This window comes from Oncorhynchus nerka, linkage group LG14 (assembly GCF_034236695.1).
Source record: "Oncorhynchus nerka isolate Pitt River linkage group LG14, Oner_Uvic_2.0, whole genome shotgun sequence".
Taxonomy (NCBI): Eukaryota; Metazoa; Chordata; class Actinopteri; order Salmoniformes; family Salmonidae; genus Oncorhynchus; species Oncorhynchus nerka.
In genome coordinates, this window is record NC_088409.1 from 38,990,824 (window position 1) to 39,018,440 (window position 27,617).

The 27,617-nt window shown below is 41.3% G+C and overlaps 2 protein-coding genes across 3 annotated transcripts; one reads left to right on the top strand and one right to left on the bottom strand.

Annotated features, from left to right (window-relative positions):
• Window positions 1-70: 70 nt before the first annotated feature.
• Window positions 71-15,895, top strand: ndufaf6 (NADH:ubiquinone oxidoreductase complex assembly factor 6). 2 transcript variants are annotated; one of them, XM_029679577.2, is made up of 9 exons: window positions 71-345; window positions 659-758; window positions 5,503-5,625; window positions 5,963-6,019; window positions 6,115-6,217; window positions 8,975-9,108; window positions 10,477-10,578; window positions 14,484-14,540; window positions 15,300-15,895. In XM_029679577.2, the coding sequence occupies exons 1-9, from the start codon at window positions 155-157 to the stop codon at window positions 15,426-15,428; spliced, it is 996 nt and encodes a 331-aa protein (XP_029535437.1). In that variant the 5' UTR covers window positions 71-154; the 3' UTR covers window positions 15,429-15,895. The 2 variants fall into 2 exon arrangements, with proteins under 2 accessions (XP_029535437.1, XP_029535438.1); XM_029679578.2 differs by lacking the exon at window positions 71-345 and having other exon boundaries at window positions 660-762.
• An 8,428-nt stretch (window positions 15,896-24,323) lies between these two features.
• Window positions 24,324-26,417, bottom strand: LOC135574983 (trace amine-associated receptor 7c-like). The gene has a single exon (XM_065027121.1). It carries the CDS (start codon window positions 26,415-26,417, stop codon window positions 25,359-25,361), a length of 1,059 nt encoding a protein of 352 aa, XP_064883193.1. The 3' UTR covers window positions 24,324-25,358.
• Between the last annotated feature and the right edge of the window lie 1,200 nt (window positions 26,418-27,617).

Below are 27,617 nucleotides of genomic sequence, written 5' to 3' on the forward strand. Positions count from 1 at the left end.
GTTAACCAATAATTAACTAACTTGAGACAAATACTTGACCTAAAACGAGTGTTCTGTATTTAAAAATACAGAAAGCGGAACACAAATTAAATAGGGAGGAAGCCTTTTGTTGCGACACAAGGTAAGGGTGAAAGTTGAAGGGTATGTTGTCAACATGGCATCTGGCATTAGTGCAAAGCATGGATTATTAACCACCAAATGTTCGGTGTTTCACTCACTCCAAAGAAAGATATTGCCACACGCTATTTGCATTCAACGACCTACAGAAGTGAAATGTCTACGAGCTTCAACAAACTCGACTATAGAGTCGCAGCACAACGAAAAATACTGTATCGATATTGTGAGGTAAGCAAGCCAATTTGTTAGTTAGTTAAATATGGCTCTAAATGGTATGACTTGCAAGCATCCTTCTATGCACAAATTGCATGGGCCCTCTGTGACTGGCTACATTGTCCAAATGTTCCTCAATGAAATGCTTTGAAGAGAATTGGACTTTCAGTGTATATACTGAATTGACCCCAACCCTGACTAGTTGTTTGTTTTTGTTACGTGTGTTACTGCATCCAATGTTTTCATTGTGAAGAAGATAGTCCACCACTAGCATTACACTTGACTTGTTTTGATGAACTTGCCTGTGTTCACTGCCTTGTTTCCCCAGGTCTCGGGACTATGACGGTTTTGTGTCTTCCCTGCTTCTCCCTGAGGATGCCCGACGCTCCTCACTGGCCCTGAGGGCCTTCAATGTCGAGCTGGCTCAGGCAGGTATTCCAGCAAGCTCAGTACTGAGTACCCTTGACTTGTTCCACATTTTGTGTTACAGCCTGAATTCAAAATGGAATATTAGCAGGCTTCCAGCCCACAGAGAATATTTTTTAAATATTTAAATATCACTCATCGTAACACAATACTTCATAATGACAAAGGGAAAATATTTTTTTCAAATGCATTTAAAATTAAATACAGAAATATCTCGTTTACATAAGTATTCACACCCCTGAGTCAATAGTTTGTAGAAGCACCTTTGGCAGCGACTACAACCCAGTCTTTCTGGGTAAGTCTCTAAGAGCTTTGAACACCTGGACGCAGCCACCAACATGCTTGCAAATATGAAGAGTGGAACTCCGTGACGTGTTGTGTTAAATATGCCCCAAATATAACACTTTTTATTCAGGACATAAGGGTAATTTCTTTGCCACATTTTTTGCAGTTTTACTTTAGTGCCTTATTGCAAACAGGATGCCTGTTTTGGAATATATTTATTCTGTACAGGCTTCCTTTGTTTCACTCTTGTCAATTAGGTTAGTATTGTGGAGTAACTACAATGTTGTTGATCCATCCTCCATTTTCTCCTATCACAGCCATTAAACTCTGTAATGGTTTTAGTCACCATTGGCCTCATGGTGAAATCCCTGAGCGATTTACGTCCTCTCTGGCAACGGAGTTAGGAAGGACACCTGTATCTTTCTAGTGACTGGGTGTATTGATACACCATCCAAAGTGTAATAAATTCACCATGCTCAAAAGGATTTTCAATGTCTGCTTTTAATTTTTTTTTGCCATCTACCAATAGGTGCCCTTCTTTGCGAGGCATTGGAAAACCTCCCCGGTCTTTGTGGTTGAATCTGTGTTTGAAATTCACTGCTTGACTAAGGAACCTTACAATTATCTGTATGTGTGTGGTACAGAGATGAGGTAGTCATTCAAAAATCATGTTAAACACTTATTGCACACAGTGAGTCCATGCAACTTATTATGTGACTTGTTTAATACATTTTTAACCCTGAACTTATTTTGGCTTGCCATAAAATGGGTTGAATGCTTATTGACTCAATACATTTCAGATTTTGTATTCATTTGTAAACGTTTAGAAAAACATAATTCCACTTTGACATTATGGGGTATTGTGTGTAGGCCAGTGACCAAAAAATCTCAATTTAATCCATTTTAAATTCAAGCTGTAACACAAAATATGTAAAGAGTTGAGGGGTGTGAATACTTTCTGAAGGCGCTGTATGAATATACAGTGGGGAGAACAAGTATTTGATACACTGATTTTGCAGGTTTTCCTACTTACAAAGCATTTTTTATCATAGGTACACTTCAACTGTGAGAGACGGAATCTAAAACAAAAATCCAGAAAATCACATTTGTATGATTTTTAAGTAATTCATTTGCATTTTATTGCATGACATAAGTATTTGATACATCAGAAAAGCAGAACTTAATATTTGGTACAGAAACCTTTGTTTGCAATTACAGAGATCATACGTTTCCTGTAGTTCTTGACCAGGTTTGCACACACTGCAGCAGGGATTTTGGCCCACTCCTCCATACAGACCTTCTCCAGATCCTTCAGGTTTCGGGGCTGTCGCTGGGCAATACGGACTTTCAGCTCCCTCCAAAGATTTTCTATTGGGTTCAGGTCTGGAGACTGGCGAGGCCACTCCAGGACCTTGAAATGCTTCTTATGGAGCTACTCCTTAGTTGCCCTGGCTGTGTGTTTCGCGTAGTTGTCATGCTGGAAGACCCAGCCACGACCCATCTTCAATGCTCTTACTGAAGGAAGGAGGTTGTTGGCCAAGATCTCGCGATACATGGCCCCATCCATCCTCCCCTCAATACGGTGCAGTCGTCCTGTCCCCTTTGCAGAAAAGCATCCCCAAAGAATTATGTTTCCACCTCCATGCTTCACGGTTGGATGGTGTTCTTGGGGTTGTACTCATCCTTTTTCTTCCTCCAAACACGGCGAGTGGAGTTTAGACCAAAAAGCTCTTTTTGTCTCATCAGACCACATGACCTTCTCCCATTCCTCCTCTGGATCATCCAGATGGTCATTGGCAAACTTCAGATGGGGCTGGACCTGCGCTGGCTTGAGCAGGGGGAGCTTGCGTGAACTGCAGGATTTTAATCCATGACGGCGTAGTGTGTTACTAATGGTTTTCTTTGAGACTGTGGTCCCAGCTCTCTTCAGGTCATTGACCAGGTCCTGCCGTGTAGTTCTGGGCTGATCCCTCACCTTCCTCGTGATCATTGATGCCCCACGAGGTGAGATCTTGCATGGAGCCCCAGACCGAGGATGATTGACCGTCTTCTTGAACTTCTTCCATTTTCTAATAATTGCGCCAACAGTTGTTGCCTTCTCACCAAACTGCTTGCCTATTGTCCTGTAGCCCATCCCAGCCTTGTGCAGGTCTACAATTGTATCCCTGATGTCCTTACATAGCTCTCTGGTCTTGGCCATTGTGGAAAAGTTGGAGTCTGTTTGATTGAGTGTGTGGACAGGTGTCTTTTATACAGGTAACGAGTTCAAACAGGTGCAGTTAATACAGGTAATGAGTGGAGAACAGGAGGGCTTCTTAAAGAAAAACTAACAGGTCTGTGAGAGCCGGAATTCTTACTGGTTGGTAGGTGATCAAATACTTATGTCATGCAATAAAATGCAAATTAATTACTTAAAAATCATACAAATGTGATTTTCTGGACTTTTGTTTTAGATTCCGTCTCTCACAGTTGAAGTGTACCGATGATAAAAATGACAGACCTCTACATGCTTTGTAAGTAGGAAAACCTGCTAAATCAGCAGTGTATAAAATACTTGTTCTCCCCACTGTATATGCATATATTGGAAATGATGATACTATAATCCTCAATGGGGTGGTCATACAGTGGGGCAAAAAAGTATTTAGTCAGCCATCAATTGTGCAAGTTCTCCCACTTAAAAAAGATGAGAGGCCTGTAATTTTCATCATAGGTACACTTCAACTATGACAGACAAAATGAGGGGGAAAAAAATCCAGAAAATCACATTGTAGGATTTTTAATGAATTTATTTGCACATTATGGTGGAAAATAAGTATTTGGTCACCTACAAACAAGCAAGATTTCTGGCTCTCACAGACCTGTAACTTCTTCTTTAAGAGGCTCCTCTGTCCTCCACTCGTTACCTGTATTAATGGCACCTGTTTGAACTTGTTATCAGTATAAAAGACACCTGTCCACAACCTCAAACAGTCACACTCCAAACTCCACTATGGCCAAGACCAAATAGCTGTCAAAGGACACCAGAAACAAAATTGTAGACCTGCAACAGGCTGGGAAGACTGAATCTGCAATAGGTAAGCAGCTTGGTTTGAAGAAATCAACTGTGGGAGCAATTATTAGGAAATGGAAGACATACAAGACCACTGATAATCTCCCTCGATCTGGGGCTCCACGCAAGAACTCACCCCGTGGGGTCAAAATGATCACAAGAACGGTGAGCAAAAATCCTAGAACCACACGGGGGGACCTAGTGAATGACCTGCAGAGAGCTGGGACCAAAGTAACAAAGCCTACCATCAGTAACACACTACGCCGCCAGGGACTCAAATCCTGCAGTGCCAGACGTGTCCCCCTGCTTAAGCCAGTACATGTCCAGGCCCGTCTGAAGTTTGCTAGAGAGCATTTGGATGGTCCAGAAGAAGATTGGGAGAATGTCATATGGTCCGATGAAACAAAAATAGACTCAAGTCGTCGTGTTTGGAGGACAAAGAGTGCTGAGTTGCAACCAAAGAACACCATACCTACTGTGAAGCATGGGGGTGGCAACATCATGCTTTGGGGCTGTTTTTCTGCAAAGGGACCAGGACGCCTGATCCGTGTAAAGGAAAGAATGAATGGGGCCATGTATCGTGAGATTTTGAGTGAAAATCTCCTTCCATCAGCAAGGGCATTGAAGATGAAACGTAGCTGGGTCTTTCAGCATGACAATGATCCCAAACACACCGCCTGGGCAACGAAGGAGTGGCTTCGTAAGAAGCATTTCAAGGTGCTGGAGTGGCCTAGCCAGTCTCCAGATCTCAACCCCATATAAAATCTTTGGAGGGAGTTGAAAGTCCGTGTTGCCCAGCAACAGCCCCAAAACGTCACTGCTCTAGAGGAGATCTGAATGGAGGAATGGGCCAAAATACCAGCAACAGTGTGTGAAAACCTTGTGAAGACTTACAGAAAACGTTTTACCTCTGTCATTGCCAACAAAGGGTATGTAACAAAGTATTGAGATAAACTTTTGTTATTGACCAAATACTTATTTTCCACCATAATTTGCAAATAAATTCATTAAAAATCCTACAATGTGAATTTCTGTATTTATTTTCTTCTCATTTTGTCTGTCATAGTTGAAGTGTACCTATGATGAAAATTACAGGCCTCTCTCATCTTTTTAAGTGGGAGAACTTGCACAATTGGTGGCTGACTAAATACTTTTTTGCCCCACTGTATGTCCAATACTTGTCCAGAGCTACGTGTTGATGTTCAGGCATCCTGCTATTGAAGATAATGCTGTTATGTCTAGAATAACACATCAACCTATAGACCTAGATATGAACATGGATAACAGTGAGGGAAGGATCTAGTAAAGCAATACATTTTTTGTGAAACTCTATATGCCTAACAGTTTAAACTCATTCAATGAAGTCTTCTGAAAGGGATTGAGAAAACCCTTGTTTTTTGTTTCTCTCCAAGGTGAAGGACTCTGTTTCCCAGAAGACTATAGGTCTGATGCGGATGCAGTTCTGGAAGACTACAGTGGAGGAGATCTACAGGGACGACCCCCCAGTGCAGCCTGTCAGTGCAGAACTATGGAGGGTCTGTCTGGAGTAGACGTCTTCTGTTTTCATTTTCAGTGCTGGATTTTCAACTGCGGCTATTACAGTCGACTGTATATCGTTTGGACTTTGCATATAGCCTGGTTTCTTCCTAGGTTCTGGCCTTTCTAGGGAGTTTTTCCTAGCCACCGTGCTTCTACACCTGCATTGCTTGCTGTTTGGGGTTTTAGGCTGGGTTTCTGTACAGCACTTTGAGATATCAGCTGATGTAAGAAGGGCTTTATAAATACATTGTATTTGATGCATAGCATTAAACAGCTTTTCCAATGTATTTGATGTTTACTGTTTTAAACATCTTCAAATATCTCCTTTTGCAGGCGGTGAAGAAACACTACCTGACAAAGAGGTGGATGCTTAGGATCATCTCTGAGAGAGTAAGCAAATGTTGCATTTTAGGTCATGGATTTGTGTGGGTTCAATTCTAGTTCCGTTTCATTTATTTGATATATGTCTCTATTGTTGCCAACAGGAGAAAGACATGGAAGACAGAGCTTATAGAAACCTCCAGGAGTTGGAGGCCTATTCAGAGAATACCCAGTCCTCACTACTGTACCTTCTTCTGGAGAGTTTAGGTGAGCAGGTGTATGTGTGTTTTGTGCTTGACTCCACTGACTGAAGAGTGTACAGCATGTGCATTGTTCTGTTCCCGAGAGGGGGGAGACATCGAATTTATATTCACAATTAACTTCCCAGTGTTCAAGTACCTCTTTTAGAAATGATGAGGATCGTGCTTGCCAATGCAGCACATTGACTAAAATGATAAAGATGAGAATTGCAGCCACCGACTGGAACATTGCCGGGAACTTTAATTGTGCCTTGTTTAATGATACCATGTCCGCCATGGTGTTACAGAGCGCTCTATGCATAATTGCACTTTGAAAATGCCATCAGAATGAATCAATATAGCCACTGATCTCCAGTAGATTTTTGTTGAAAGGCTGGACAACAGAAACTACCCATAATTTCCCCTCTACATGAATTGAATGACTGATTATTTTTAATTAAAAAATGTTTTAAACCTTTATTTAACTAGGCAAGTCAGTTAAGAACAAATTCTTATTTTCAATGACGGCCTAGGAACAGTGGGTTAACTGCCTGTTCAGGGGCAGAACGACAGATTTGTACCTTGTCAGCTCGAGGATTTGAACTTGCAACCTTTCGGTTACTAGTCCAACGCTCTAACCACTAGGCTATCCTGCCGCCCCATTATGACTCTGCTCCTTCCCTATTTGGAAGAATCCTGACAGGAACAGTCACATTATATTGTGGATGTACAGTGCATTCTGAAAGTTTTCAGACCCCTTAACTATTTCCACATGTTACTTTACAGCCTTATTTTAAAATGCATTAAATAAAAATGTTCCTCCTCAATCTACACAGATAATGACAGTGAAAACGTCCATATTTATAAAAACAAATAAACAGAAATACCTTATTTAGATAAATATTCAGACTCTTTGCTATGAGAGGTGAAATTGAGCTCAGGGTCATCCTGTTTCCATTGATCATCCTTGAGATGTTTCTCCAACTTGATTAGAGTCCACCTGTGGTAAATTCAATTGATTGGACATGATTTGGAAAGGCAGACACCTGTCTATATAAGGTCCCACAGTTGACAATGCATGTCAGAGCAAAATTGTCTGTAGAGCTCCGACACGTGATTGTGACATGGCACAGATATGGGGAACGGTACCAAACACTTCTGCAGCATTGAAAGTCCCTAAGAACACAGTGGCCTCCATCATTCTTAAATGGAAGAAGTTTGGAACCACCGAGGCTCTTCCTAGGGCTGGCCTCCCAGCCAAACTGAGCAATCGGGGAAAAGGGTCTTGGTCAGGGAGGTGACCAAGAACCCGATGGTCACTCTGACAGAGCTCCAGAGTTCATCTGTGGAGATGGGAGAACCTTTTAGAAGGACAACCATCTCTACAGCACTCCACCAATCGGGCCTTTATGGTAGAGTGGCCAGACGGAAGCCGCTCATCAGAAGGCACATGACAGCTCGCTTGGAGTTTGCCAGAAGGCACCTAAAGACTCTCAGACCATGAGAATCAAGATTCTCTGTTCTGATGAAACTAAGATTGAACTCTTTGGTATGAATGCCAAGCGTTACGTCTGGAGGAAACCTGGACAAAATCCCTACGGGGAGGTTTTCTGTGTCAAGGACTGGGAGACTAGTCAGGATCGAAGGGAAGATGAATGGAGCAAAGTGCAGAGATCCTTGATGAAGACCTGCTCCAGAGTACTCGGCACCTTAGACTGGGGTGACGGTTCACCTTCCAACAGGACAATGACCCCAAGCACACAGCCAAGACAACGCAGGAGTGGCTTCGGGACAAGGCTCCGAATGTCCTTGTGGCTCGGCCAGAGCCTAGACTTGAACCCGATTGAACATCTCTGGAGAGACCTGAAAAGAGCTGTGCAGCAATGCTCCCCATCCAACCTGACAGAGCTTGAGAGGATCTGCAGAGAGGAATGGGAGAAACTTCCCAAATACAGGTGTGCCAAGCTTGTAGTGTCATACCCAAATAGACTCGAGGCTGTAATCGCTGCCAAAGGTTCTTCAACAAAGTACTGCGTAAAGGGTCTGAATACTTATGAAATATTACATTTACATCAAACATTTCTGAAAACCTTTATTTGCTTTATCAGTATGGGGTATTGTGTGTAGATTGAGGAAAAAACAACAATTTAATCAATTTTAGAATAAGGCTGTAACGTAACAAAATGTGGCAAATCAAGGGGTCTGTATACTTTCCTGAATGCCTTGAATACAAAATAATGATTACTTATGCAGATTGTTTTATGACTTGAGAGGGAGACTTAGAAGAAGGTCCAGCTGTATTCACTTGCGCGATTAATTAAGTGGCATTTCTGCATCGCAAGTACCTGCGTTTCTGTCAATCATTTGCATGTTCTTTTGTGGAATGTCATTATATTGTCCCCCTCTGCAAAGGAACCTGTCACACTTGTTCCAGTCTAATTGACTAGAAGAGACATCTGACTCAAAGCCTCAACCTGTTTCAAGTACTGGGCACTCAGCATGAAAGCATTTCCCAGTTATTAATATCAAAGTGTGTGCACTTCATTGTTGTGATAAATGATGTATACAAGAGAACAGTGTCTGCTTAAGGTTTTAGCATGGCCCTAGTCAATCAAAAACAGTAACTATGTTTGAGGTAAACTAGAAGACAAATTCTTCTTGTACCTAGACAAAGTGTATTTAATACAATAGTTAAAAAAAAGTTTTAAAAAAGGGGTGCAATGTTTTAACTTTTAGTTATTTTCTGCCTTCTCTGATTCCCTTTGTGTGTGGTGTTTTTGTCCAGGTGTGAAAGATGTCCATGCTGATCATGCTGCCAGCCATATTGGTAAGGCCCAGGGGATCGTGATGTGCCTAAGAGCCACGCCCTACAACAGCAGCAGACGCAAAGTCTACCTACCTATGGACATCTGCATGCTGGTGAGTGACCATATCTGCAGCAGAGGTATCAAAATGATGACACTCCTGCTAGTGACGTTTGGTACAGATGGATGCCATTCCTGATCTATCTCAGGCCTTTATGTCACATGATATTCCTGCTAGACCGGTTTGGCATTATCAACACAGTGAGGGAGTGTGTCACTACCTCAAATGAAGTATGCCAGAGGCACAGTTATAATGAAGCCCCATGACAAATGCACTGGCTGTAGTTACAAGTCAAATTCACAGCTTTGTCTGATCCATCTGTCGACAAGGCCTCTGAGCCACAGCTGGAGTGACAGAGGACTGTGTGCAGCTGGTTTATGATGTGACATCAGGAGATGTTTTTACCGCTACTAGTCCAGTGAGTGTGACATTAGTGACCTCGTCAGGTTTGTGGAGGCCTCCAGGTCATTTGCCTATCACTATTGTTTTGGCACCTGGGGGCGCTATTGTAACATCATAAAGGTCTAGTTCTGAGCACAATTGAAGCTCCCAGAGTTTCCCCCTACAGTCCATCTATGATTCACCCCCACATTAAAGCTCGCTAAAGCCTGGTGGGTTTTCTCCACTTTCTGTGTCATTAAGGGACAGTGAGTGCTTTGCAATTTCCCAATTATTTTCATCCGGTCATAAGTTAATTGCTCTGGTCGGAAGCAGAAGGGACTGTTGGTGTCCAGGGGTTTAACTACTGCAGCCTCTTGTCTGTGGTGATGTTACATTTATACAGGCTTTGGCATTGGACCCTCTGTATGTTTGTGCTTTGTTGTTGCTCCCATTGCTTGACAACAGCTTCTAGCCGAGCTAATAACTTGCAATACCAAGCTTCATTGCATTCAAATAGTATTGAAGTTCCCTGACTTGATTGTTTAGTTTGTCAAGCTAACATGTGTAGCAGCATGTCTACAGACACCGACTGCCTTGTGTTTTTGGGCAATACAAAACTCCTTGTCCTCATATTATTGTTAAACTATATCAAACTAAACTCCCTTATTTGTGTAATAAGATTCAGATTACCCATTTTTTTATATATATATATATATATATATATATATATATATATATATATTTTTTTTTTTTTTTGCAGTCAAATCATCCGACTTCTACTCAGTTTCTAAACAACTTCTGTCTATCAGGGGGCTGACCTGAGGCCAACAGTTTAAAGGAGAAAGAACTGAGATCTGACAATAGCTATACATGCCGTGAATAATGAAGATCATTATCGGGAGCTTCACTTTATTCGCCCCATTTAGAGGCCATATGCTCTCAGCATGAGCAATTGGTTCGCTCGGCTAGATTAGTGGTTTGAAGGAACAAATCTCTCCTGTGTGAATAAGTGGTGTGAACAAAGGTGTGTGTCACCACCAGCACAGAGCCTCCCAGGAGGACTTCATCCGAGGAAGCCGGGAACAGAATGTGAGAGACGTGGTATATGACATTGCCAGCCAAGCCCACGTACACCTACAACACGTACGTACCCTTATGAAATTAGGACAGTGTTCCTCCAATGTTATTTGATGGGCTGTTCTTGCTGAACAGTTTTACTGCTTTAAAAACCCCAGTCTTCAATAAGATTTGATTCAATTACATTTTCATCCAGTCCTGGTAAAAAAAAAAAAAATGGAGGGCTCTGACTGTGTTCTCATGTGGGATCAGTCGTTTTCTCTAATGGTTACTACAATGCGTTTTTTCCCGTACGACACACACACTACCATTCAAAAGTTTGGGGTCACTTAGAAATGTCCTTGTTTATGAAAGAAAAGCTACTTTTTTGTCCATTTTAAAAGAACATCAAATTGATCAGAAATACAGTGTAGACATTGTTAATGTTGTAAATGACTATTGTAGCTGGAAACGGCAGATTTGTTTAATGGAATATCTACATATGCGTACAGAGGCCCATTATCAGCAACCATCACTCCTGTGTTCCAATGGCACGTTGTGTTAGCTAATCTAAGTATCATTTTAAAAGGCTAATTGATCATTAGAAAACCCTTTTGCAATTGTTAGCACAGCTGAAAACTGTTCTGATTAAAGAAGCAATAAAACTGGCCTTTAGACTACATGAGTATCTGGATCATCAGCATTTGTGGGTTCAATTACAGCAGGGGTGTCAAAGTCAAATGGACGGAGGGCCAAATAAAAAAATCAGCTACAAGACGAGGGCCGGACTGTTCGAATGTTCATTGAAAAATGTTTAAATGACGCATATAGTCTAGTGAACCTAATTGAACCTACTGAAAACCTAACAAATATATTACAATATGATCAGATAAATAAAGCAATATTTTCTTATGGCTCTGTCAGTAATCTTTAATTTTCAACAGACACAAAAGACAAATTTCCTTTATATAAATATCCCCATAACATGAACATTAAATGAAAGAAACCGGTATTCAAGGCACCATCAGTAGACTATATTTTCTATTTTAGCAAAAGTGGGCTAAATTTACTTCAAAGAAAAAACAATAATAGCAATTTTCTATCATCCACTCAACTGAAATATTTTAAAAATATAATTGGATTGAAATACAAAAAAATAAAGTGCAAAAATCTATTAATCAAAAACAACACTTTGTTTAAGGAGAAGTAACATGCAGTGAAAACAAATATTAAATTTTAACTTTTAAACTTGAACTGAGTAAAAACTCTAAATATGTGATTGCACAGTAATGTTCACTTGTTTGAGGTTGAGGGTGATACTTGGTGGTGTCCCATCTTTTCCACAAGTTCATCAATGTTCGGGGTAAGGCTCTGAGCTGAAGAAATCCTCAGAATTGAGTGGAGGTGTTCAGCAGTAAGTCGACTTCTGTGTGATGTTTTGTTCAGGTTCATCAAAGAAAACAGTTGTTCACACAGGTATGTGCTGCCAAACATAGACAACGTTTGAGCAGCCTGGATGCGCAGCTGGGGCATTGTGCCGGGAGGAAACGGGCGAACTCCGCAGCACCCACTGCCGCATATTTTGCCCTCAGTGCATCATTGCATTGAGGTCAATCAACTCCATTTGGAGGTTTGGTGGTGAGCTTTCCACGTCAACAGCAAATGGGTTACCGAGCAGTTCCAACCTGCTTTTTGTGCTTCAAAGTCAGCAAATCGGCGTCGAAAGTCAGCGGCAAGCATACCTATTTTATCAGCCAACTGTGTGCTCGGGAACGCACTGGTAGAGAGCTTCTCTTTCATGGTCTGGCAGCTGGGAAAGTGGCTCAAATTTTCTTTCCGCATCTGCGTCTCCCACAGAGTCAGTTTGGTTTTAAATGCCTTCACTGTACTGTACATATCAGAGATGACACGATCCCGACCCTGCAGCTGCAAGTTTATTGCATTCAGATGACTCGTAATGTCACACAGAAAAGCCATTTCACACAGAAACATTTCGTCTCGGAGTTGTGTTGTGTCTTTCCCTTTGCTGTCCAAGAACAGACAAATCTCCTCACGAAGCTCGAAACATCTTTGAAGCACCTTTCCCTGGCTTAGCCATCGCACCTCTGTGTGATAAGGCAAATCACCATGCTCCGTTTCTAACTCCGTCAGAAATGCCTTGAACTGGCGGTGATTCAAACCTTTGGCTCTGATAAAGTTAACTGTGCGCGTGATGATGCTCATTACATGCTCCATTTTCAAGGCTTTACCGCACAACGCTTCCTGGTGTATGATACAATGATAAGCTGTCAGCTCACCTGTCGCGTTTTCCTCTTGCATCTTTTCCCGTATCTTCGCCACCAGTCCGCTCCTGTGTCCACACATCGCAGGTGCTCCGTCGGTTGTCAAACCCACGAGTTTTCCCAAGGCAGCTCCATCTCATTTACACATCTTGACACCTCTTCATACAAATCATGCCCCGTAGTTGTGCCATGCATAGGACGTAAAGCCAAAAACTCCTCTGTCACGCTTAGGTTGGAGTCCACTCCGCGGATGAAAATTGACAACTGGGCAATGTCAGAAATGTCGGTGCTCTCATCCACAGCCAAGGAATATGCAATAAAATCTTTTCCCTTTTTCACAAGCTGCTCTTTTAGATTGATGGACAACTGGTCTACTCTCTCGGCAATGGTGTTTCTGCTCAGACTCACATTTAAAAAGAGTTGCCTTTTTCTGGGCAAACTTCGTCACAAACTTTAATCATGCAGTTTTTGATGAAATCCCCATCCGTAAATGGCCGGGCTGATTTAGCGATCTCTTCTGCCAAAATAAAACTGGCCTTGACAGCAGCCTGGCCTTGTGATTTGGCTTTTGAACAGAGCCTGTCGAGATTTGAGGCCTCGTTTTAATTCCTCTGCCTTTTGTAGCCTTTGTTCCCTTTACATGTCCATATTCTTGTTTTTGTCCGCGTGTTTCGTTTCATAATGTCGTCTCAGATTATACTCTTTCAGTACCGCCACACTTTCTCCACACAGAAGACACACAGGTTTTCCAGCTACCTTCGTGAACATATACTCCGACTCCCACCTTGTTTGAAACCCCCGGTTCTCAGTATCCACCTTCCGTTTTGCCATTTTTGATGGGTATCTGAAAGTTAATTTTACTGTGATGCTGACGACTGCTGTGCCAATAAATATTGAAATGAAGCAGCCTACTGCTCGGTGCGTCACCTTTGCATTGTGGGAAATGTAGTATTGGTGCGTGTAAAAGATCTGCGGGCTGCCGGCTTGCTGCGGGCCGGTTCTAATAATAAATCAAGATCATCCCAGGGGCCGTAAAAAACCTTCTTGCGGGCCGGATGTGGCCCGCGGGCCTTGACTCTGACATATGTGAATTACAGGCTCAAAATGGCCAGAAACAAAGGACTTTCTTCTGAAACTAGTCAGTCTATTCTTGTTCTGAGAAATGAAGGCTATTCCATGGGAGAAATTGCCAAGAACCTGAAGATCTCGTACAACGCTGTGAATGCCAAATGTTTGCAAGGCTGTAATTGCTGCAATCGAGAATTCTTTGTTGAAAGCAAAGTTTGAAGGACACAATTTATTATTTAAATTAAAAATAATTATTTATACCTTTATATCCTCAACCTTTATAACCTCAACGTCTTGACTATTTCCTATTCATTTTGCAACTAATTTCAAGTCTGTTTTCCATGAAAACAAGGACATTTGAGTGACCCCAAACTTTTGAACGGTAGTGTACTTAATCAATTAACGTTGGTGATACTTGTAACTTTGTTTTATTGTGAGCTTTGAGTTTTTTTTTAGTTTTGAGTTTGTACAAAAAAGGGATTGAAAAGAGAAGCAGTCCGAAATTAAGTAGCTACTACTGGTGTTTTATATGCGCGTCATTGATTTTGTATGTCTACAGACCTTCATCTGTTATAAAAACAGATTATAGCTTTATTAGCCTGTGTTGGTCATTTTACTCAGTTTGAACCTTTGTCTCCACAGGCCAGATCATTCAGCAAGAACATACCAGCTTCTGCTTTCCCTGCCTTCCTCCAAACGGTGGGTTGTTGTTATTATTATAAGAAGGATTAGCATTTATTGGGTTAGGTTGTGGTCACTGTGACTGACGTAACATCTTGAAAAGGGTCATATTTTGTAAAGCGTTGACCAAAGACAAGACTCGTGAACTGATCTATGGGGCTTCTTTAGTCTTGGCACCAGGGAAGAGACCAGGTCTTTGTGTTAGTTTCACTTCGTTCTCTTATCATTCGATTATTATTATTTTTTTCATTAATCCTCCAATCAGGTTCATCTAGGTAAGGAGGAGCAGCAGCATCTGTTGAACGATCCTTTCTCCTCCTCAACCACCTCCCAATATCCTGACATGGCTGTCTAGCCTATCCCTCCCTTCCATCACAGCACGCTCCCCATCAGTTGGCCAGACAGACCTTTTTAATGCTCCAATTTAATCGCACCAGACAGACCACCAAGGGACTGCATTATGGGCTCTTACCACTGGCACTCTCAAAAGCAGTCTGATTCCCACAGAGAAGGGGCATGAAAGAGGGCAATAAAGGAAGGGCAGGGCATATTAACCAGAGCCTTGAGAATGACGCCACGGTGAAGAATTTGAGGTAGACAAATGCCCCGCATCGTGTGTTTTATGTTTTGAAGGGTGGATGGTCACAATGCGTCTAGGGCAAAGAGGAAGCACTTTCCTGAGCTCCGATAATGCTCACACTAGCTACCACATGTAGAGAATAAGGACTGACACACAGTGTGTTGATGCTGTTTCCCTCTTTCTGGCTGCTGTTCTAGGTGGTGCTGGAGGACTACCTTCAAAGGGTGCGGCGGGTAGACTTTGATGTGTTCCATCCCAGCCTACAGAAAAGAAACCCACTGATCCCCATCCAGCTTTATATTCGCTCCTGGAAGAAGACCTATTGACCTGTATGGTGGGACCTTATCGTTTGCCCTATTGTAATTTATACCAGGTTTAAACATCCGGTTTCCCAAAGTCCCGCTCTCGTATGTTGGTTTCTAAGGAGACCTATCTACAACAGTGGATTTCAAGAGACTCCTCCATCTATGACGTCAACACTCCCCAGAAAAGGATTCTGATCTAAAACATGCCTCTGCCATCTAAACCAGTTCACCTGTGTTATTCCCTGTTGTAGACTAGACAGCTGAGGACCACAGACAGAGATTATTGTAAAGCAATAACTACAGTACTGGAGACTGAACTGATGCCCTGATATATTGAGTATTTTCAGTAATAAATCGTGTAGCCATGTTGGTCTGTGTTTTCTCTCCTTTTTAAAGCTTAAATAAAGATGTCACAACCATAATAACAGTAGTGTATGTCATTGTGAATTATGATGACATTTAAATAAAATCTAGAGCTTTTTACATGACTTAAGTGTAATTATCACTGTCATATTTGTGGAACAGGCTGTATACATTCACAACATAGCTTTTTACCAGCACAAAATTATATGGTACTGTTGCTCCTGACAACCGTTTATAGCCAAAGTAGGATGCAAGTGTGTAATTAGCATAGTGCTTAGTTTACCAGAGAATTTCTGCCTCCAGTTGATTGTTTTGATCTGGACCAGATGCCAGGTTGTGGAGTTGAAAAGAAAAGGGCCATTTTGAACAGTTTATATACGTTTAGGTTTTATTCCTCAAAAGCAGGAAACTCTAAGGCTTCACCTTAAAGAACGTCACAGAGAGGGCCAGGTCGTTCACCCAGGGTAGTTTTATTTATGATAAATTATGTATTGTCCTCCCTGTTGTGAATCATTACAGTCAGTGTGTTCCAGACCCTGACGATGACCTCTTCAGACTAGGCTACCCTAGCTCTTCTGCCCTTAACAGAAGGGAAAGTCCTCCCATCACTTTTTTCTGGCTGGTCTCAATGATGCAGAGAGCTGTTGCATTCCAGGGATTCATTGGGTTCTATGTTCCCAAGCAACCCTCTGTGCTACTTCTGTCCCCTTAAGGCTGTTTCTCATTTATGCAAATCCCTGTGGCCATTCGTTATATCGATGTTTCATTCTACCATGGAAATCTTGATGCAGTCAATGGACTACTGATAAAATGAAGTTGGTATCATTCACTGGAAGCAATCCAGTGAAGTCCTGGACAAGTGCCATGTTTTGATGAGAAGGGCCTTGTACTTCCAAAGGGAGAGACAGTGAGAGGGAGAAAGAGGCTAGAAGAGACCTAGGATCAAAGGATGTTTGATATGTTGGTTTATACCTTCACCCAAGATGAGCGAGCATTGTCACAATTTATCGATTTTTCGTCGCCAAGCCTGTGATGGCCAAAATAAAATAACATGCACACAGGCAGAACTCAAATCAAATGCACCTTTTCTTTTGAACCAAGATGCCAGCATGTGATGGCCAAATATGGTGTGTGATGGCCAGTCAGTTCTCTATAGTAGTACTACTACTACTACTACTGTCTCTTTTGGTATCATCCAAAGTGTTCTATTCCACATTGGTTCAGCGTCATTTCGTTTTATACACACATTTATTCAACCAGTGTGTGCCCAGTGGATCAGAATTAAACCAACTTGATTGTCACCTCGCCATTTGACTTCCTGCATTGTGCCGATGCCTCTTGAAAACAGTTTGTTTAATAATGTAGGAATGATGACTTTGTTGAAAAGTGACTTGCAGTCTGAAGGGTGACCTATAATATGCTTAGGAAAGATGTTTCTTCCAGTAGATTCCACTTTTCTTGTCTTACTAAGTATTGCTAGAATGTCAGTGGGGTGGTTCAAGGCTAACTGAACTGTGTGAATCTAGAACGATTGGTGTAGTGGCACTGCTGCTGGTACAAAGCATCTGGTCCTGTTATACTTCAAAGGAGGAGAGCATGAACCAGGTATGAGTCATCAAGCCCCCAACTAGAATGCTAATGATCAAGCATCATTAATAGGTCGTATTATGATCTGTTGCTGTGGAAAACTGCTCATCCTTCCAAGACTGATAAATTGTGTCAATTGGTAAAGATGTTGATTGTTATTCTAAGTACTATAGGCACACTAATCCAAGAGATGTTGACCTGTGGTTTAGATGTACAACTTAATTGCATCAACATGATGCCAATTTTACTTTTATATAACCATTTAGTGTCTAAATGCAGAATTGCATTTAATGGGATTGTCAAGCTAAATAAATTGCTGTGATGCACAACATATTGAGATTAAATTTAAATTGTGTGCTGAACCCTATGTGACTTGACAAGGTTCCCTGTAGTCAAAAGCCTACTAATTCCATATTGCAGGAAATATAGGTCCCTCCCAGCACTTGATCCGTTCTGTACCAAACAAAAATATAAATGCAACATGGAACAATTTCAAAGATTTTACTGTGTTACAGTTCATCTAAATTAGATTACGACCTAATGAAAATAAATTCATTAGGTCATTAGATGACTGGGAATACAGATATGCATTGATTGGTCACAGATACCTTTTAAAAAAGTAGGGGCGTGGATCAGAAAATCAGTCAGTATCTGGTGTGACCACCATTTGCTATTTACCTCTTGAGCTGTCTATCCTCCTGACTGGTGGTTCTTTTTTTTAAAGAAACTTAATATGCTTCCCTGCATCTCTGCTAAAATCTGGGTAAAAGATTGAAAAGAATATGAGTCTTATCCAGTACATTTAGTAGTTGCTTGCTTTTCTAAAGTCGACCAACCTTGCCAGCAGGCATGCCAGCTAAAATACAGGTAACTGCCAAAATAATGGAAACACTTGAGTTAATGAGAAATACAAAATATATTGAAAGCCGGTGCTTCCACATGTGTGGTTCCTAAGTTAATTAAGTAATTAACATTCCATCATGCTTAGGGTCATGTATAAAAATGCTGGGCAGGCCATTATTTTCACTATTATTTTGGCTACCATGGCTCTGCCCCAATAGGATCACAATGCCCCCATCCACAGGGCACAAGTGGTCACTGAATGGTTTGATGAGCATGAAAACGATGTAAACCATATGTCATGGCGGTCTCAGTCACCAGATCTCAACCCAACTGAAAACTTATGGGAGATTCTGGAGTGGTGCCTGAGACAGCGTTTTCCACCACAATCAACAAAACACCAAATGATGAAATTTCTCGTGGTAGAATGGTGTCGCGTCCCTCCAATAGAGTTCCAGAACACTTAGAATCTATGCCAAGGTGCATTTAAGCTGTTCTGGCTTGTGGTGGCCCAACACCTTATTAAAACATTTTATGTTAGTGTTTCCTTTATTTTTGGCAGTTACCTGTAGTTGGACAAGCTACTGTAACTTGATTGATAGCATGAAATGGCTTTTTGGTAGCTATTATGAGGTTGGCAGATAGGTTTCCAATCTGGGCTAGCTTAAGCCAACTTCATAAAATGCTAGTAGTATTACAGAAAAACAACACTTACATTTTTTTTTTTTTTAAACAGGACAAATCTGTGCCCCCTATGGGCATGCCACCTCTGTATATGAACATACAGTGGGGCAAAAAAAGTATTTAGTCAGCCACCAATTGTGCAAGTTCTCCCACTTAAAAAGATGAGAGGCCTGTAATTTTCATCATAGGTACACTTCAACTATGACAGACAAAATGAGAAGGAAAAAAATCCAGAAAATCACATTGTAGGATTTTTAATGAATTTATTTGCAAATTATGGTGGAAAATAAGTATTTGGTCAATAACAAAAGTTTATCTCAATACTTTGTTATATACCCTTTGTTGGCAATGACAGAGGTCAAATGTTTTCTGTAAGTCTTCACAAGGTTTTCACACACTGTTGCTGGTATTTTGGCCCATTCCTCCATGCAGATCTCCTCTAGAGCAGTGATGTTTTGGGGCTGTTGCTGGGCAACACAGACTTTCAACTCCCTCCAAAGATTTTATATGGGGTTGAGATCTGGAGACTGGCTAGGCCACTCCAGGACCTTGAAATGCTTCTTACGAAGCCACTTCTTCGTTGCCCGGGCGGTGTGTTTGGGATCATTGTCATGCTGAAAGACCCAGCCACATTTCATCTTCAATGCCCTTGCTGATGGAAGGAGGTTTTCACTCAAAATCTCACGATATATGGCCCCATTCATTCTTTACTTTACACGGATCAGTCTTCCTGGTCCCTTTGCAGAAAAACAGCCCCAAAGCATGATGTTTCCACCCCCATGCTCCACAGTAGGTATGGTGTTCTTTGGATGCAACTCAGCATTCTTTGTCCTCCAAACACGACGAGTTGAGTTTTTACCAAAAAGTTATATTTTGGTTTCATCTGACCATATGACATTCTCCCAATCTTCTTCTGGATCATCCAAATGCGCTCTAGCAAACTTCAGACGGGCCTGGACATGTACTGGCTTAAGCAGGGGGACACGTCTGGCACTGCAGGATTTGAGTCCCTGGCGGCGTAGTGTGTTACTGATGGTAGGCTTTGTTACTTTGGTCCCAGCTCTCTGCAGGTCATTCACTAGGTCCCCCCGTGTGCTTCTGGGATTTTTGCTCACCGTTCTTGTGATCATTTTGACCCCACAGGGTGAGATCTTGCGTGGAGCCCCAGATCGAGGGAGATTATCAGTGGTCTTGTATGTCATCCAGTTCCTAATAATTGCTTCCACAGTTGATTTCTTCAAACCAAGCTACTTACCTATTGCAGATTCAGTCTTCCCAGCCTGGTGCAGGTCTACAATTTTGTTTCTGGTGTCCTTTGACAGCTCTTTGGTCTTGGCCATAGTAGAGTTTTGAGTGTGACTGTTTGAGGTTGTGGACAGGTGTCTTTTATACTGATAACAAGTTCAAACAGGTGCCATTAATACAGGTAACGAGTGGAGGACAGAGGAGCCTCTTAAACAGAAGTTACAGGTCTGTGAGAGCCAGAAATCTAGCTTGTTTGTAGGTGACCAAATACTTACTTTCCACCATAATTTGCAAAGAAATTCATTAAAAATCCTACAATGTGATTTTCTGGATTTTCTTTTCTCATTTTGTCTGTCATAGTTCAAGTGTACCTATGATGAAAATTACAGGCCTCTCTCATATTTTTAAGTGGGACAACATGCACAATTGGTGGCTGACTAAATACTTTTTTGCCCCACTGTATGCCCAGTCACACCCAGAAACACAGACAGTTCAATAATTCTGGAGGATCTATTGTGACTGTTGAAACCGAAGTTGAGAATGTGTCTGATAGGAAATGAAAAGTGTGAGGAAAAGTGTGAGGAACAAGGAGTTAGGAGGAGTAACTCGAAAACAACTCCTGCTGTTCTGTTCAACTTCTTCAAAGGAAGTGGTGGGTGAGTAGGGAGGCTCCTGATGCTTACCAACTTGAAAAGATGCACAATGGCTCCTGCCCTGTGCGTGGGGGCAGACTGGTTAGCTAATTGGAATTTTTGTGACTGATCCAGATTCATGCCAGATAGGTTCATGCCAACATCAGATTGAAGGCCTTTTTTACAGCCACATTCCCTCAGCAGGGTTGTATAATGAGACAAGAGGGGAAATCATCAGAGAAGAGTATACTGGGAATAGATCATGGAATAAACTGAGTTTATCATTTCTCTCATGTCAAGTCCACTATTCACATTTTATCCTTTGAAATGACTGGCAGGTAGAGATAATGACTATGTCACCCATACCAGTCACAGGACTTCTGTTGCTTCAAGCAGGTCCAAATAAACTGCATACTCAGGCCCTAGACATATTTAAATGAATGCAGTTTAATACATCTGGTCTCCTTCTGTAAACAGCATTTTTATGAGTACATGAATCCTAGAGTGTTATGTAGCATAAGAATTATATTTCTGACTTATCCTGCTGGAAACACTGTTCCGGGTTTCGATTCATTTAGGCGTTCGGTTTTTATGGAGATTACAAAATGTATCTCTGGGAAGTACTTAATACTCCCTGGTTCCCCCACAATAGATGTTTACAGAGGAGCTGTAAAGGACTAACTCTTAAACCACCTGAAAGGCCCTCCCACATGCACCGAACAAACACTACAATCTTTTTAGCCATAGATTTGATGTACTTCTTAAAGCAACTTCCCCTCTTCTATTATTTTCCATGGCAACCTATTGTAGATATTATTCTATGTCATTACTGTGATGTTACATAAGAACCTCAAGGTTGTATGGGTTTATTCAGAGAACTTGGGTATTTCATGAAGTTCTACTGTTGCGTGGTTTACTGGTTGGAAACACTTGGACTTGATGTAGCCTACAAGATAGAAATGACAATCACAACAACCGTCTGCTGAATATACTGTAAGTAACGCTGAAGGAGACCGCATGCTAAATCAAACACGTCAAAAAGGGGGCAACCGAATCAATATCATTCATATTTCATAACTACTTGCTGAGAAAGACAGCAACATCAACTTACACCCTTTAGTCATGGCATCTTGCTTCTCAGATGTTCATATCTAGAGGCAATTACGTTAGTAAATAGAGAGAAACATGGGGAAATATAGTACATTGTTTTTTATAAGCACTGGACACATACACTAAGTCTCTTAAAGCTGATAGTGTTTTGTCATTTAGGAGTGTCAAATTAAGAAAATTAAGAAATGGAAATACTGGATGAGCTCCTTTCGTCTGCTCCGCGGTTATGAGTGTAATGAAAATGGCTCTGCGTTCTGCTAATTTATTTTTGTCACCTAGTATGCCTATTTTTCACATAATTGTTGTGGACTTCACCCCATTGTAACACTGTATGTGATAGGCTGTGAAAGTGCTTGACAGAAAGCTCAAGTTTTACTTTTGAACTGTTACCCTTTTTAGCTGTTGTGTGAATAATGTAGAAGCCTGCTATGGCCTGCTATAATCACTTTAGAGGCTACTTCTTGATAACCAATTTGTTCTTATTTTTCCAGTATCAGCATGAAGCTCATGATGGTTAGGCTAGTTAGTTAAGCTAGTTATAGCCATGGATAATGAAGGAAGAGTGGAAAACAAAATAATGACATGAGAGAGGGAAGACAAATGCCTTTGGACTCTCTTATATTAAGGTCAATCTTATTCACTCAGCTGAAGAAAGGATCCTTATTCCCATCATTTGTTTTGCACTTTACAGTTTAAAAGCTATTTATTGAAGTGACGTAAACATGAGCCTTTTCATGTAAACAGCAAAGGTAATAATGCCACAAATGAAGTCTGAGGTATGTCAGCGCCGTGTTGCCTGTTAGCTACTGAGAGACCCATAATCAAAGGTTATTTCAGTAGAACTATTGTGTCTTTCTAAAGAGGACTGTATGTAACTTCAATGTGTGTATGTGTGTGTGTGTGGTGTGTGAGAGAAAGAAAGAGTGTGTGCATGTATTGCAGTGCAGTCGCTCTCTCTCTCTCTGCGGTGACGTACACATGTCAACCTCCCCATGTGTATGTACATGTATTGCAGTGCAGTCACTCTCTCTCTCTCCCTCTCTCTGCGGTGACGTACACATGTCAACCTCCCCATGTGTATGTACATGTATTGCAGTCTCTCTTTGTCACCTTCACCATTGGTCCAGATGCCTTAGTAACATATGTAATTCTGAGAAGAAACAGGATATACAGTATACTGAACAAAAATATAAACACAACATGCAACGATTTCAATGATTTGACCTAGTTACAGTTCAAATAAGGAAATCTGTCAATGGAAATAAATAAATGAGGCCCTAATCTATAGATTTCACATGACTGAGCAGGGCTCAAATGATGGGAATAAGGATCCTTTCTTCAGCTGAGTGAATAAGATTGACCTTAATCTAAGAGAGTCCAAAGGCATTTGTCATGGCTGGCGCCTGGGAGGGGATAGGCCCACCCATTTGGGAGTCAGACCCACCCAATGGGGAACCAAGCCCAGCCAATCAGATTGAGTTTTTCCCCACAAATGGCCTTTATTACAGACAGAAATACTCCTCAGTTCCATCAGCTGTCTGGATGGCTGGTCTCAGACGATCCCACAGGTGAGGCCGATTGGACTTACTGACAAATTTGATAAAACGACGTTGTAACAAAAAAATATAAAGGCAACATGTAAAGTGTTGTTCCCATGTTTCATGAGCTGAAATAAAAGATCCCAGACATTTTCCATACACAAAAAAATGTACCTCAAATGTTGTGCACATATTCTCTAAAACCACATTGTAGCCAAAAATATAAAGGCAACATGTAAAGTGTTGTTCCCATGTTTCATGAGCTGAAATAAAAGGTCCCAGACATAGAGAAATGGTAGAGAAATTAACATTAAGAGCATTTTAAATTGCGCGATGGTTCTCATGTGAATGGTCAGTCGCCACGAAAAAGAGTGGCAAGCGCAAGGCTGGATATCAGAGAAGAAACTCATGATTGCAGCTCCGCGGAGCCGTAATCCCCAAAACGAAATTTAAGACCGTTTTAGAAAAATTCCAACTCTGCTCAAGATTATCACTGGCAACGTTTGAATATTTTCTCCCTGTGTGTTTGTGCGTGCGCGTACGAGTGGGTGTGTGCGTAATCAGATTGACAATGGTGGACACTTCGGCCTGCCTATAGGAAACCTATAATAGAACATACGCATTACACATCTTCATCATCATCGTATTCATTCCTTTCAGGCTACCATTTTAATAACCAACTATTATAATTTCTGCACAAAACAAATTCATATGCTGCCATGTTTTTGTTAATGTTGAGATTGACCCTCTGCGCCCTCACACGCCGCTCTACCCCAAAGTAGCCTATCAGAGTGAGGTGAGGTGTAGCTCCGGTCTGTGATTATGGTGTTAATAGAAAGTGCAACTTCCACCCATATGAAAAGGCTCCATAAATTGTATTTGTAACAAAAAACACATGTATTTTTAATAGTCAGCGAACACATTGTGTCAATAATACCACATATTTGAGCAAGTGTAGTACACACAGTTTACACGTTGACAAGTATTGCTGACTAAAAACAATCATTTCACATAATGGCTAAGTGTGCACTGAACATGACATAACCTAAGACACAGCTGCTATACCATCATATTTGAAAACGTGTTATGCTTTTATGATGTCATTTTATTTTTTATTTTTGGACATAAAATACTAGGAAAACACCGGCAAATCAGCTCCAAGTGATTTGAATGTTTGGTGTCTGTTCTGAAGTATTCCAAAAATCGGAGAAATATACACTGAGTAGACAAAACATTAAGAACACCTCTTTCCATGACATAGACAGACCAGGTAAATCTAGGTGAAAGCTATGATCGCTTATTGATGTCACTGTGTTAAATCCACTTCAATTAGTGTATATAAAGGGGAGACTCGTTCAATAAGGATTTGTAAACCTTGAGACATGGATTGTGTATGTGTGCCATTCAGAGGGTGAATGGGCAAGACAAAAAATGTAAGTGCCTTTGAACGAGTTATGGAAGTAGTTGCCAGGCGCACCGGTTTGTGTCAAGAACCGCAATGCTGCTGGGTTATTCACGTTTAACAGTTTCCCTTGTGAATCAAGAATAGTCCGCCACCCAAATACATCCAGCCAATTTGACACTGTGGGAAGCATTGGTTTTCCTAATGTTTGGTATACTCCGTGTATGTGATCGTAAACAAATGTAACCAATGTTTGAAATTATTGTTATAGTCAATCAGCTCCAAGTGATCTATTTGGGCTTCATGCGGTAAATTTGTAGTCGACACATTATTTGTAATTATGTTCCTGCACCTTGACCAAAAAATCTGCCTGCGTGCTGAACCTAGTTGATGATCCCTGCCCTAACAGGTGTGGGCGTAAAGCATCGATCACATAGATACTATAGCCTAGCATTTCTCTGTAGGCTGCTTTGATTTCGTTATTACATTGTCTTTGGTACCATTATCATAAATCCGTCATTTCGACATGTACAGAAATGTCAAAATGGGATTAAGACAAAATGTCCACCGTTTTTGAGGTCTTGGAGACATTCTTGATTTGGGAAGGAATCAGAAGCTTGTGCGCGCGCAGCCTAAACTTCTGGTCTCTCACACTGTATATTATAACATTCCAACAGCTATTCGTAGTCAGTATCCAAAAAGCAAAAAGCGAAAAGTTGCACCATTCGTTTCCAATAACATTTCCCACGACAAAGACAGCAATGGGGGTGAAGGATAACGTAAAAGCCAGCGTTAAGGTCCCTATCGTTTTGGCAGCCTTGATATCGGAGAAAGTGGGTTTGGAGCCGCTTTCGCTTTCAGCCAGATGTTTTCTCTGCTTTGAGTTCTGGCGTATGCTAGACAATGAAATTATATTTATCACCACGGTTCCACCAAGGAGTGTGAAATCAAACGCGGGAAAGAGCAGGAGAATGTTCCATGCCTGGGAAGGAAACGTGTCGATTGTGCCCAGTGCGTAATTGCACATTCTACTACATAGGTTATATTCGAGGGCAATTTCATTGCTGAAAATCATCGGAGACACAGCCAGAAAGAAACTTCCCATCCATGAGAAGAGTATGAGGATAGTGGTCCGTTTGCGCGTAATGACTGATTCCTTGTGCAACGGCCTCAAAACCGCGATGCTCCGTTCGATAGTAAGGAAAAATATAGTCGTAATGGACACAAAGGTGCAGCCAGCGAAAATGGGGCCAATTAAATTGCACGGGTGAAAAGTTGTTGCTTGTGAATTGTTCACGATCCATTCTGGCGCGGAGATGTTCAACATAAGCGACACCTCTGCGTAAACGGAGACTGGCACCACAAATATCCCTACCGCCAAGTCAGCCACCGCTAGCGACGCTTTCAGATATCCCTGGGGCGTATGAAAGTGCTTAGTCCCGCACAGTACGGCTAATGTCACCGAGTTGCCGAACAAGATAGCAAAAATCAAGATGACCATAAAAACTACCATCAAAATCTTGTTGGTCACAGTCCAGCAACACAGAGTACAGTTTGTCGGCTCGGTTCCCTCCGGCAGCATGATTGGTCTATATGAGAAACAGACCATGAACTGAAGTTACTGTAATAAGGATGACTATCCTCCTCTCTTCAACTGCATGTTACAGCAAGAACAGCTGTGGTAAACAGATTTGACTCCAGGACAGGGCACGCGCTGTGCTGTCTCGCGTCGAGCTGTCACTACGAGTAAGGCAATGACGTCTATTTAGTCATGACAGCAGCTGGAATAGTAAATACAAATTGTATTATTGGTAAAGTGGATTTCATAACGGAAGTCTTGCAACCCTAATATTTGATATGAAAAAAAGACAATAAAATGTACTAAAAACATAATATTCTAGGCTATTGTTATACAGTAGGCAATCGCTATTATAAGAGTCGTTATTGCAGATGATAGAAACAACTCACTTACTTTAAATAGATTTTCAAATGATTAGATATACAATTCACCAATATGCTTTATTGGGCGCACATAGGCCTACACAGTGGCTGCATCTTTTGCTCCAATTTAAATATTCCATATATAATCCCTCTCATAAAATAATGAAATATGACAGATTACTATTCTCAAACCCACTTTTTAAGATGACTCTTGGAGACGAGGACCACACCCAGTCAGTCCGGGACGATATGACTGGACAGGGCTTGAAGTCAGTATGACTGTATATGCACTGCACTGCATGGTCGAATATTATAGGCAGAACTAGAGATGACATTTTTACGCAGGCAGATTCAACCCCATTGGCTGATGTCCTTGATGACAATATTTATGTTTAAATGGTCTTTTTGACATATGACGTTTGCTTTGCACACTTTTGGGATGGCAAACCTGCTAATTTACAGTTGAAGTTGGACGTTTACATACACCTTAGCCAATTACATTTAAACTCGGTTTTTCACAATTCCTGACATTTAATCCAAGTAAAAATTCCCTGTTTTAGGTCAGTTTGGATCACCACTTTATTTTAAGAATGTGAAATGTCAGAATAATAGCAGTGAAAATGATGTATTTCAGCTTTTATTTCTTTCATCACATTCCCAGTGGGCCAGAAGTTTACACACACTCAATTACTATTTGGTAGCATTGCCTTTACATTATTTAACTTGGATCAAACGTTTTGGGTAGCCTTCCACAAGCTTCACATAATAAATTGGGTGAATTTTGGCCCATTCCTTCTGACAGAGCTGGTGTAACTGAGTCAGGTTTGTAGGCCTCCTTGCTTGCACACGCTTTTTCAGTTCTGCCCAC

What these genes read in the sequence shown, in the direction of transcription:
- LOC135574983 (XM_065027121.1), bottom strand. Translation starts at nt 26,417, where the DNA reads ATGGTCTGTTTCTCATATAGACCAATCATGCTGCCGGAGGGAACCGAG.
- ndufaf6 (XM_029679577.2), top strand. Translation starts at nt 155, where the DNA reads ATGGCATCTGGCATTAGTGCAAAGCATGGATTATTAACCACCAAATGT. An exon ending in TCAGTGCAGAACTATGGAGG is followed by an intron (nt 5,626 to 5,962) that starts GTCTGTCTGGAG and finishes CTCCTTTTGCAG; the next exon opens with GCGGTGAAGAAACACTACCT. An exon ending in TTAGGATCATCTCTGAGAGA is followed by an intron (nt 6,020 to 6,114) that starts GTAAGCAAATGT and finishes TGTTGCCAACAG; the next exon opens with GAGAAAGACATGGAAGACAG.